This window comes from Plectropomus leopardus, chromosome 1, assembly GCF_026936395.1.
Source record: "Plectropomus leopardus strain MGB_pleo_1.0 chromosome 1, ASM2693639v1, whole genome shotgun sequence".
Taxonomy (NCBI): domain Eukaryota; kingdom Metazoa; phylum Chordata; class Actinopteri; order Perciformes; family Serranidae; genus Plectropomus; species Plectropomus leopardus.
Window position 1 is genome coordinate 7,688,698 of NC_142176.1, and position 12,727 is coordinate 7,701,424.

At 37.8% G+C, this 12,727-nt stretch overlaps 1 protein-coding gene and 3 non-coding genes across 6 annotated transcripts in view; all 4 read left to right on the forward strand.

Annotated features, from left to right (window-relative positions):
• The first annotated feature begins 31 nt into the window (after nucleotides 1-31).
• Nucleotides 32-12,727, forward strand: part of LOC121945971 (uncharacterized) — a 124,425-nt gene continuing 111,729 nt past the window's right edge. The window contains exons 1-7 of one of the 3 annotated variants that reach the window (XM_088070168.1): nucleotides 32-558; nucleotides 3,168-3,243; nucleotides 3,814-3,934; nucleotides 5,356-5,487; nucleotides 7,213-7,391; nucleotides 7,911-8,021; nucleotides 8,968-9,103. In XM_088070168.1, coding sequence (XP_087926294.1) covers nucleotides 430-558; nucleotides 3,168-3,243; nucleotides 3,814-3,934; nucleotides 5,356-5,398 — 369 coding nt within the window. In that variant the 5' untranslated portion in view covers nucleotides 32-429 and the 3' untranslated portion in view covers nucleotides 5,399-5,487; nucleotides 7,213-7,391; nucleotides 7,911-8,021; nucleotides 8,968-9,103. Of the gene's footprint in view, nucleotides 559-3,167; nucleotides 3,244-3,813; nucleotides 3,935-5,355; nucleotides 5,488-7,212; nucleotides 7,392-7,910; nucleotides 8,022-8,967; nucleotides 11,139-12,727 lie in introns of those variants that run through there. The other 2 variants (XM_088070116.1, XM_088070212.1) reach the window with 2 other exon arrangements.
• Nucleotides 1,802-1,915, forward strand: LOC121948353 (small nucleolar RNA SNORD67). The gene has a single exon (XR_006106139.1). It is a non-coding gene; the product is annotated as a small nucleolar RNA SNORD67 (small nucleolar RNA).
• Nucleotides 3,341-3,454, forward strand: LOC121948383 (small nucleolar RNA SNORD67). Its single transcript, XR_006106145.1, has one exon. It is a non-coding gene; the product is annotated as a small nucleolar RNA SNORD67 (small nucleolar RNA).
• On the forward strand, nucleotides 5,142-5,254 carry LOC121948359 (small nucleolar RNA SNORD67). Its single transcript, XR_006106140.1, has one exon. It is a non-coding gene; the product is annotated as a small nucleolar RNA SNORD67 (small nucleolar RNA).

Below are 12,727 nucleotides of genomic sequence, written 5' to 3' on the forward strand. Positions count from 1 at the left end.
GCGATTAGCTTTAGAAAACGCTGTCGTTTGAAATGAAAACAAAGTCCAGTGCAGTAAGCGGAGCAGAGGATTAGCTACGAAGAAACGATGAAACTAAAGCAAAAATCGCGATTAAGAAATACCTGGATAAATGTTCGTTTTTGCCAAGTGTGTATTAAGCACTCTTGACTGAATGTTTTGTTTTAAGGAAGTGCTGTGAGACGTTTTTAAGAAACGGAAGCGGATGTTACATGCGATGCTACCATAGCTAGCTAGCTAACGGTTGAGCGTCGCTAGCAAACTTTATGAATACAGGTCGTTTATTTTAACGTTGAAGAAAAAACCGTATTAGTGGCTGAGCGTCTTAGTTTTTTTTCAGTGTCACAAAGGCCAGTTTACATCCCTACATTTGAGTTTTTCACGAAGGCCACCGAGATTGGCCACCGTGTCATGCTAACCTGCATGTTGTACATGCTCCAACATTGTACGCAGTCTTTGCTGCTCACAGCAACAAAGTCCTCACTTTGCTCAAAGATGAGACGGATGGAGGTACCTGTCGATCATAAACGGGGACACAAGGTAAACACAAACCCATCAAGCATGGCAGTGTCTAAAAAACGCTTGTAGCATGTAGCACAAGGACGTCATGTAGCACAAGGTAATGGATGAGCAATCAGTGAAAAGATGTACGAAGACAAAGGACAGAATTTAGCAGCAATGGCGGATATTATGCTACAATAGTTAGGCAAGATAAGTTAGATTTTTTTAAACAAAGTTTAAAAGCTGAAGTTTCATTGGTCCTTCAACAACATCTACACAAATACAAACAGAACAATAGGTGCTAATACATTAAAATTCAAGAGAGGTGAGGGTTTTTTTAACGAAAGGGTAACAAAAAAGAAAACCAATCAGGTAAACAAATAATGAGCACAAAAAAGCAAGACAAGAGACATTACTGCTTAGAAATCCGAACAAATTCAATTAATTTATTTCAAAAAATGGGAGAAAGGCAAAGAGCAACTTTGAAAAAATGACCCAAAAATGTACACATTTTTTTAAGTGTAACAAAACTACCTGAAAATTAGCAAGAAAGAAGAAGAAAGTGAAACAAATAAATAAAGAAAAAAACAGTGCTTAGAAACTGTGGCAATTCTGTAACTTTATTTAATATACTCGTATGTTACTGTGTAGGTAATTATGAATATTGTAGTTATAATTATTTTCTCAATAGTTTTCCTTTTCCCTAGCTTTTTTTTCTTAATCTTCTAATATCTTGAAATTTGCTGAACATTTCTTACCAAGTTGCTCATTGCATTTTTCCCATGTTTTTGGAAGAAATTGAACCAATTACGGAGGTATTAATGCTCGTGCTGCTTCTGAAAGCAGCACAAGAAAAGTGCTGTTGCTGCACGCTTAAAGGGGTAAAAACGAGGCGCTAACCATAGATGTATGTCCTTTGCACTTACAAGAATGAATGTGATATTTGCCTAAAATAATCATAATAAAATAACAGTATTTGAAATGTTTGCACACCATACTAATCATTCTGCATTTTTTATCCATCAAATCAACATCACCAATTTTTAGAGAAGGCAAGTATGATGAGATCAAAGATTATACCGCTTTGTATCATATAAAGGAAAGAAATGGGAATTGCATTACAGATTTGGTCAAACCTTTTTTTTTAAGGCAGTAATGTTAAACTTCATGGCAAAATCTTCTTCATATACTGTACAAATGTTAAACTAATAAAGAATTGTGAGGGGGAAAGTTGAGGGTAGGCAAAGTTAGTGTAGTGCGTTAAAGTCAGAGAGGTGGTGGGTGTGAGAGTGATGAGTTGCACTAATCAGTTGGGGTGTTTGTTGCAGTGGCATCAATACCCCAATCCGAGCCAGCCTGAGGACACACTGTGTGCACAGGGGCCATCTGACTCCACCCTTCCACCTTATTTATCTAACTTGAGATTAAATTAATTCTTTGCCAAACATGTTCTGGTTTTAGTAACCAAACTTTTCTTTATATGTACAGTTTAAAAGCTTCCATGTGGAGCTCTGTCTGCTCATTAGACACTCACAGCACTTCACTGATTCATTTTACTTTTGTATCAATTTTGTTTTACTGCTAAGTCTTGAAATTACCATCAATTATGAAATCTTTGTTCATGTCTTTTTTCTTTAATGAAGGACTATAGTTATTTAATAGGGGAGGTAACTCCATGTGCCATGTTTGGTTTATCATGCACAATGTTTCAACTTATTGAATTTCTTTTTTGTTTTGTTGTTGTTTCTATACTTAGTTATGTGCAGAAAAACTAAACTAAATCAGTGTTATATTAGGATATTATTGTTTACTGTTACATTTCATGGAATGGCCTCAGCTGTATACCAATAATAATGAACTCATATTTTGTGTTGACTTTTTTTGACGGATTCTATTGAACAACTGAACAAACCCTGATGTCTGCTTTCTTTTGTTCAAAAATGTGTGGTATTCTCCAGTATCTGTATTGATAAGTCACCACGAAGTCAGGATGAATGATAGCATTTTGTTTTTAACCATCTGACACCTGGATTGAAATCACTTTTCTTGTGGCGTGTTCAGACACCTTTCACAAGTATTTAAACCTTTGAACCCTGAACAAATTGGTTTGTTTTCTTTCAGAAACAATGGAAAGAAGGCAATGAGCAACTTGGTTTGGACTGCAAATTGCAAGAAATTAAAATTACCATCCAGATAACTATGTATGAATTATTTATTTTTTTAAAGAATTATTATAATTTTTTAAAAGTATTTCTCTTGGTTTATTTTATAACTATTATTTTTTTTGCTCTCCCATGTGATGTTGTTGTTTTGTTTTTTTGGGTAATTTTCTTGAATTTTTCACAATTTTCTAGCAGATATCTGCGTCATTTCTTCATAAGCTGCTTTTTGCCTCCTTTCAGTTTTTTTTGAGAGAAATCAAGCCAATTTGCCTAGATTTCAAAGGGTTAACCAGTGCTACTGGTTGTTTTTAACATTAATGAAAACCATTCATGAGTAGTCAACTGTTTCATTTACCTTAATGTCAAATAGGCCAATTCACTTTTCTACAGTTGAGTTTTTCAGTACGGGTAGTGTGAATGTTTGACAACGTTTTTCGCACACGGCTCTGATTAACCTGTTTCTTTCGTATGCTTTGTCATATGCAGGTGTTGGACGAGGTCCTCACGTTGCAGCAAGATTGGACTGATGGAGCTACCTGTCGATCAGAAATGGGGACACAAGGTAAACGCAAACCCAGTGGGCAAGATAGTGTCTCAAAACACACACAAACACATCTGGAAAGTTAGTGTTGCATGTTAAAAGTGGGAGACCTGGTGGGTGTGAGAGTGATGAGTTGCACTAATCAGTTGGGGTGTTTGTTGCAGTGGCATCGATACCCCAATCCGAGCCAACCTGAGGACACACTGTGTGCACAGGGGCCATCTGACTCCACCCTTTTACCTGTTATATGACTGTGTGCTCTGTAAGGATGTTTGTGCACAACAGAGCATGAAATGAGTTTAAGTAACTTGAGATAAGATTGCTTCATCTAGGTTAAGGGTACTCAAACTTAATTACATAATGTATATTACAAAGCTTAAAAGTTTGCAAGTAAAAGGCTGTTATCTGTATTAGGCCGGAGATATGGTTGCTGTTAACTATGTGTACGCATGATGGCTGCCACACGCCCCATGCATCATTGGTCTATCCGTTTTTAGGGATTTAATTGTACAACTACAAACGCTGATTTTTGTTGTTAAATGTCTTCCAGAAGACGTGTTAATACTGTCTGTCCCTATGTTATTTTGTAAGTGTACGATCTGGATGTGGAAGGATGCTGTGCTGTGGAGTTTCTCAGTGTCCTCTGCCCCCCCTCCCTCAAGCAGGACAATCGTGTCCCTGACCTGGAGGGCCAGGTCCTTCATTGCTCAAGGTCTGTTTCTGGATCCTGTCTACCTAACTTTAAGAGAGTTATTTCCTTGTTTTGAATAAGTCATCCACTGTGTTTTTCATGAGTGTCTCTAAATCAGTCATGTTTTCCATATATCATAACACCCAAAATTCATGGTTAAAAATATCTGCCACCCTGTTTAATGTCTTTATAGCTTCAGTCCACCAGTTTGCTTTGAATCTAGTTGATTTGACCAACAGCATGTGTGTGAGCTAACATATTTCTTGTCTTTAGATGAATCAATTCAGCCTTTTTTTCACCTGGCGGTTTATATGATATCACTCTTCAACAATGTCAACAATTATGCACATTTTTTTTATACAGAAGGTTTACCAGGACTCTTTTTAGGAAGTCAGAGACTTAACCTGTGCTTGAACTGGGGAATGCAGGGTTAAATTTAGTTACTGCAAGTGTCCCGCCTCTGGGGTTCGTGTTTTCCCACAGCTCAGACTATAGAGGCTGAGTTAGCAGTGCTGAGCAATGCTGACTTGTCAAACTAAATCCTTGAGGCTGTGAGAACTTGCGTGCAGCATTCAGTCACATCGTTTCCCAGCTAATACTAAAAGAGCAGCGCTCAGGTAAACTAAGTTGTACTTGCTTTTGTTTCGAATAATTAAACCAGAAAATAAAAAATGGCAGATCAATAACAGTCATATTTCCTTCTTGGGGTTTTCTGACTCCTTTTTAGAGATGTCTGCGCATCGCCTCAGAAATGGTCATTGTCGAGTGCAAACCTCTTATCTTTACATTTCACAGTTTTCTTTCTTTTCTTTTTTTTCCCCATAAATTAATTCTGATGGTCCACATTTACAATGATCAGTGGGTTTTTACCTTTCTTAACCAATAAAGTGTATTCAGAAAAGCTTGTGAGTAAACTTCATATCGCCAGTGAATACTTTTAAAAACACAGTGTTTTTTGTTATTCCTAAAAATGAACAATTTTGGAGATAGGTTTGCGCTCGATAACAGCGATATGCAGCAATAACCTGGAAAGAAAATTGCTGACTCTGTGGTGTGTAGTGGTTAGTTTTTAGTGCAGTGGTATAATTTCTTTAATTCTTAGTTCTGCAAATGTCAGAAACAAACAGGAATGTGATGATGCTGATTCAGGGATACACAAGTCGAAATCCTTCACTTTCCAAAAAATAAATGGTCTTTCCATACCAAAGCCTGTTGAAGCGAGGTGGGGTGTGACAGTGATGAGTTGCACTATTAGTCGGGTTGCTGATTGCAGTGGCACAGCAGACCTGTCCTGACAACCTGTGGTGACACTCGCTGTGCACAGGGGCCATCTGAGTCGCTCCCACACCTGACAGAGAAACGCTGTGGCCCCGCTTAAAGGTTCTCTTACCGTTTTCTTTCCCACCATTCACTGTTTTTATTTCGTTTTCTTCCTTTTCCAGCCTGAAGGTGGGAGAGTTCGAGGACATGGTGATTGCAGGATGATTGGCCATTTTGAACATGATGAACAAAACGTATCCTGCCTGGAAAAATTTCCTCTCACAACTTGTGGGAGAACTCCAACCTGAGAGCTGGTAAGGACACTCAGTCTAAAGCAGTCAGCTTTAGTGTTTTTACAGAGTATGTTAGAGCATTTTCCCAAAAATAGGGAATGTTTATAGTTATAATGATTTTATATTGAAAATTTTGTTGCAGAAAAAAAAACCTCTCTCTCTCTCTGTGTATACATATATATATATATATAATTTTCAGCTATTTTTTGTGCTAATTTTTGGACCAGGTAATGTTAAATTACTTTCTGCCCATGTTTTTTTCTCAGGTTTCAAAGGGTTAATCAGAGATTCAGTCATACTGCTGCAATGTCGGCATAATGTTGCAGCAGTGTGTGATTTTTAGATAGCGTGCTGGCATGCCAGAAGCAAAAGGGGCATGATGTGTCACACAACAGTGTGACACAACAGTGTGTGGCAACTCTGACCCCCCCTTCTGTATTTGTACTTATTTATTTAGTGCAGTGAAACGAAATAGAGGTGCAAAATTCCCCCCTTAATAGGCTGTGTAAAAGGGGCTCAAAGTGGCACCCCTATTAATTTCAGTACATATGCTCACTGAATACATACACTAAAGGTCAGGGCCTCTGTGTTGGGCCCACTGAATATGAGCATTCAAGTCATAAAGTTGCAAAACTTTGAAATGACAGAAAAATGGTTGAACCAGTCAAATTTTCAATGGTTTAACCATCTATGAATGCGATGACATGGACATAATCAACCTGTTCATGAGGCTAATCTGTTTTATGATCATATTGGGAATATGGTGTGGCACCCCACTGAGATATTTAATAAATGTCCATTATACATCTATTTGTATTTGACATTTAGATTTATTCGTCTTTAGACTTTAAAATTTTGGTTATTCAAGGTTGAAAAGTGAGGATTTAGGAGAAATCTACTCTTAGCCTAGATAGAAGAGTAAACATAGTTTATGTATATAACACAAAATAAACATCCATAATGTAAACATGGGCGTATGCAGTACTTTTGTTAATCATTTACAGTTTTTTATATATTTTTGATGTCATAACAATCATTTTTAAAATATGGTCTCAAATCAGGCTATATGTAGCCGGTACATCTGGTCTACAGCATGGCTAAAGCTTGGAGATGATGGTTAAATGATGTTTGCTTAGTGGGACGGAGAAATGAGGTTATTCATAATCCACATTTACATCTCCGTTTCTTTTTGCTCTCCAGGTAGAATTTTCAGGTTTCTCATAAACACGATGTGGTGTTTACATTCTCAAACACATGAACAAGATACTCAGAAAACTTGACCATAAATTGGTTATTCATGACCATCCAAACACACTGTTTTTAGAGGAGGGCTGCAGTGAAACCATCAAATTAAATTCAGTGCATATAACAGATATTTGCATTTGCCAGCTGTGTAATGTGGCCAAATTATGTGAAGAAAAATGATAGATTTTAATCATGTTTCATAGCAGAGACACTCAGTCTGTCTGTCCACCACAGCAACTTTTTTCTTACTTTTTTCTATTTATCATTTAACTGTTGGTCACTAATGACCCAGTTAAAAACGAGGACCAGCTGTGATCAGTGGCCCACTTGTTCACTGGACTTCTGAAGTTTTTTTAAAAAAAACAAAAACTGCCCACGATGGCGATTTTCCTGCTCTTTTTTATTTTTTCCTTATTACTTGCATAACTTTTAATCATGGGCTCTACTCTTAAACTGTTCTTGTCCTCTTTCTGTCTTCTTCCCCCTCCTTGGTCCCTGCAGGCAGACTCACGCCCAGAAAACTTTGCAAGCCCCACAGCAGCAGCAGCAGCAGCCGCTGGTGTAAGCACAGGTCACAACCGGAGTTCAGCCCGGACCTCCACCTGCTGCACACATTGTGTCCTTGATCCCTGAGCTGCCGCAGTCCCTGGATTCAACGAAAGCTGGGAAACACAGTTCCGGTACGTGTGCTTGTTTTAACAGATTCTATATGTCCCTAAACCTTCATGGTTATATGGCTGGCTGTTTGCAGTGACCTCCAAAATTGAAAAATTGAAGAACTGAGTTTTGACTTTGTATGATATACAGAAAGTTATATTGGATAATACAGATCATTTGGGGCATCCTTTGGTTATATACTGAAATTGACTTTCTGTAGTTGGTGGTTCATAGTCGAGCTAGAAACTTCCAGGGGGACCGTGTTCGCCATGAAAAGCGACAGACTGAAAGAAACAGTCTGATGAGAAATAATATTGGATTGTCCAACATGAAAGTAATGATAATACTGTTAACAGTCCTGCACAAGAGAAAAAAAGAAGGATTTTGTAACTGGGATGCTGGAACAAGCAATATTCGATTTCCTTAACAGATAACAAAATAAATAAGAGTGAAACTGGTAACCTCGCATGTAATGTCAAAATTACCATCAGACGATGTTTATTTTTGTCTGTCTCAGTGATGATGACTTCTTCTCTTTGTAGGCTATGTCTCCTTCCGACTGCCCATCATTGTGACCCAAATCCTGCCTCCATTATGCTTTATCTGAGATTCTATCTAGGGACCTGAACACCAGCGTGCAAGTTCTTACACAGGTTAGGACATATTTTATGAGAGTTGTAACATACTTTAAAAAATGCAAATTGAACATGGAGCTGTAGAGTGCTCCAGTGATGAGTCCTTAAACCTGGAAATCATTGACTTTGAAACATCAGGGTCTCTCGTTTCAAAGTCAATGGGTTTTTTGTCTGTGGTGAACACAAGCATAAGAGACTTTCACAAGGGGCGCCCAGTAGGTCACCTGGTAGAGCAGGTGCCCATGTACAGAGGCTGTGTCCTCGCCGCAGTGGCCGCGGGTTGGACTCTGACCGTGGCCCTTTGCTGCATTCATTCCCTCTTTCTCCCACATTCACGCTTTAGCAGTCCTATCTGAATAAAGTTAAAAAGCCAAATAAAAAAGAGACTTTCACGTTTTATGGCACGACATAAGATGTCAGTAAATAAGCTGCCCACACATTTTAAAGCTTTTATGTGTCTTAAAAAATGTATTTGCTAATAAGTGGCTAAATGAAACTACAGAACACGTCTTTAAATCCTTTGTTGTGGAGGCAAAGTTAAATTATGCAACTGTGGTCTAGTTCCTTTATAGCCTAACATTAGCTTTTTACTTCTGACGATTGCACTCAAAAATCCTGAAAGTGGTGTTCATTTGTGAATATAATGTCGCTGAACAAAACGTGTAAGTATCATACACAGTTATTTGCCACAGACCCTATTTTCTACAGAAATCCAATAGAAAAACTCCGTAGGCTTTTTGCTGAGGGGAACCAGAGCAACGCCAACTTTCGTGTTGGCCTATAGAAAAATGTCGGTCCTCAGGCACCTCTCAGTTGTTTCAGATGAAACATTTTCAGTCAAACAGAATAAACAACTGTAGAAACAACTTTCAATATGGAGGAAATTGTCCTTTTCTTCTCAGTCTTGTCAGTGTGTTACTCAGAGAAAACACCAATCTGTCTTTTCTCATCTTTTTCTGGGCAGATGGACGAGGTGTTGGACCAGATCAGCAAGTGACGGTCAACAACATCAGCAGTGCTGCGGCTGCATGCACCAACACTGATGACCACCTTGGAAAGACCTCGTGCAGCTCTGCAGCTGTACTGTGGGCTTATTGCTGGTGAGCAACACAGGGGGGAAGGTTTGCTACATTAATTTTCAAATACATTTATCTCTTACTGTCGTCACCAAAAGAAGAGAAAAAAAAACATAACACATACTGGAATACATATGCACAAACCCAATAGTAGTCGAAGTAATAATGATAATAACAACAATAGCAGCAATAATTAATAACAATAGTAACAAAAATACAAAATGATAATAATATCATTAATAGTAACATATAATATTTATTTACTGGCACCTTTCGTGGCACTCAAGGTCACCTTACATCACATAAGATCAGAAACAGTCCTTGTCATAGCAACTGTTCCGTAATCCTTTTGAGTCAGAGCAGTGGCGTACATCACAGTAATGGCTTTTACTGAGGCTGTTTTGCAGAGGTGACTGTAACGGGCTGACAGTGTCTGTTGAATCCTCTGAAGCGATTGCACTTTTTGTGATTGCGTTGCATCATCAGAGGCCACAGCTCATCTTAAATATCTGCATGTTCCGTCAGCCGGCTGTGGCTCTCGGGCTCAGTAATGTTTGCATTTGGGTATAGTTGGGCTGGGCAGTATGACATGAAATTTATATCGTGATGGTCATCTACATAAGTCATAATAAAAGAAGCAATATCATATAAAACCTGTGAGGAAGATTATCTACAAGGTAGTCTGTGTAAAATGTACCTCCCTGGGAAAATAGTGAGTGTAGCCCGTGGCAAAGTCCTTCTGGTCACCTTAAATTGATGTGTCGTATGTAACAGCTGCAACTTTATTAACATTGAAATTCAGTGCGTGACTTAAAATCCTGAAATATTGGATTTTGGGGCCAAAAATGGTTGCATATGCAAACGTTTTTTGCTTAGCATGCAGTTAAAATTCTCATAGTCGCCTTCGTAAAAGTGCATGATGCAGACTGAAGTAACATTTACAAACTGACAGTACTGTAAGTCTGACGTGTGAAATGTCTGTATCGTCATTGCGCCGCATTTTTTAAACTATGATCATCTGGTCACATCTCTTGCTGTGTCCAGGCGCCATCTCGTTTCCTCTGCTTATAGTTCTTGTACTCATACAACTGAACATCCAGTAACTACTGTTAGGATACTATCAGAAAATCACCATCAGCGGAAATACTGGGTGTTTTTGCAACTTTACTACAAGAAATTGTAATGATTATTACAACTTCAATAATATCTGCTACCTTATGTTCGACATACACGTTTTAGCAGCTCTAGTCTCTTGACTTGTCTGTGGCATGACAGCCTCACTGTTGATAGGCTATTACTTGTGACGTATAACCGCTTAAATGGTGCTGGGGGCGGGACATAGAGCGAGGCTCGAGTGGTGACTGACTGCAGACAGAGAGAGGCGGCTACATCAGAGCCAGTGTAACACGTTTTTCAGTTCATATATTTTTGATATAATACAGTTTAAATAATAATGAAAAAAGGGAGCGACCAAATCATGTGCTGGTACAATCAAGTGAGAAAGTTGAAAAGTTAGTCTGGAGAACTGGATTTCCACGTAGTTTTTCAGGCATGTGTGTATATAAGAAGTCATAGGTGCAGCAGTACTTTGTAGAATAGAATAATAGTAAATTAACCGCGTGAGGGAAATTGTTTTGTTACAGCAGCAAATAAGAGAGAAGCTACAAATAATACTAGAAGCAACTAGTATGTACAGAGAACAAACAAACAAAAAGATTAAAAATAGCAATAAAAAAGAAAAAATGTGCAAAAAGTGAAGATAGATGTGCAAGCACAATAATGTGCAGAATTGAGAGCAGATGTGCAAAACACACTAGTGCAAAAGGTTTTACTATACTACTATATATTACTGGCCTAATTAAACATTTTCCATTTTGGAAAGACAGAAAATATTTTAAAAAATGCTATAAAAGATGATAAGAACAATAAAAGAGGTAATCTAACAAGACGACAAGATGAGAAAATAATAATTATAATAAATAATTGGTGAACCTTTTAAACCACTGTTGCTCTTCCAAATGCTTTTGTCATTTCACTCAATAAAATACATTTTAAGCCACTTGTGTTTCTTTCTTCCTTTCTTCTCTTCTATCTTTTCTTTGATGAACTCAACTGGACAGATCACTAAGGCTGGCAAATATGAGCTTTATATACGTTTTCCAAGTTTGCATATTATACACAGACACAAATATTTGATTTGCTTATGTTGAGATTCAAATCCTATTCTAGTTGCACTTTTGTAAAGCTATTAAGATTTTAGCTATATTTTTTTCAAGAAGCCTAGAGAAGGATGTTTTTAGTTTGTGGAACCATAAATATGATGAGTTGCTTGTGATAGGACTTTTTTGTGTGTTTGTGAGGATGGAGACTTGTTAAAAGGGAATTTAGGATGCTTGCTTGTGTCAGTGTACACATCCTCTTCTGAATAGTAGAGAAAATGTAAAGTGTTAAGTTTTGGCTTTTCGAATATCTGCACAAAGTTAAATGTGCAAAGGTAAATATGTTTAGTTTTGAAAGTGTTGAAGTCACACAGTTGAAGAGTTTGTTTAAGATCTCTGTAGCACAATAGCTTAAAGCAGTTCCAGTATGTTGGGATTTTTTTTGAATGGGAACAAATAGCAGATCAGTTTGAGATGAAGGGAAGAGACAAAGAAACATCAAATGCCTCCGTAGTTTTTCCAGTCTTTTTCTTCTTCTTGATGAATTGCTGCCTCCACCTTTGGAGAGCTCTCGAGCAGCTGCAGTGTTTAAAATGACAATCTGCTTCTTTTCATGGCTGTCTCTATCTCTGCTGTACAGTATGAGTTTCATCACTAGGTGGCAGTTGAACATCAGTCCTCCTCAGTGTCGACATACTCATGTGGTCCTTATATCCAGGTGTGAATATGGCAACACATTTCTCTGAATCTGTTCTGACAGACAAACACGAGCGCCCGAAGGCTCCGCACAAACATAGATATGTCACACAGGGAGAAGTCTTATTGGGTAAAACTACAACTGTGGTCAAAAGCTTCACCTAGCAGGCAAATCACTATTTTAAATATTTGTATTTTTCTCACATATTGTCATGATTAAGAGGTTCTCTGGCCAAAAGCCTGTTTGTTAAGAAAGGAATTTCAAATGCATTTTTTGCATAAGTAATCTTTGATACTACACTTAGAATTCTGGGTGGTAATAAAGATCTATTCTAAATTTGACACGAATATCTTCCAAAGCATTGTTTAAATGTACTGTAAATGTGTAAGACAACATATGCTCCAACTGTACTCCAGCAAATGAAAATAATTCTTGTTAGACCTCATTACATCAATATCAGTGATAGAAAGTAATTTAGTGCAAATCTTTTGAATTTGATCACACAATATTGCATATCATTCTTTCCTCATGTCAGTGCTGCACAGCGCAGCTGATGAGATAGTGTAGAAATCTATCTTAGTTCATTTTGTACCTGTAAAATAATATGTTGAACGTCATTCCCAAGTGATTCTCCACTAAGTCAGAGTTCAGTTAACACGCCTGTACTTGCTTCTTTCCTTTGTCCGTAACCTTAAAGATCTGGGGGTTATGTGACCACTTACTTATTCTGTGTGCATGTTATCTTTTCTCTAAAATATGAGAGGAAAGATATAACTGATGGGAGAAAAAAAA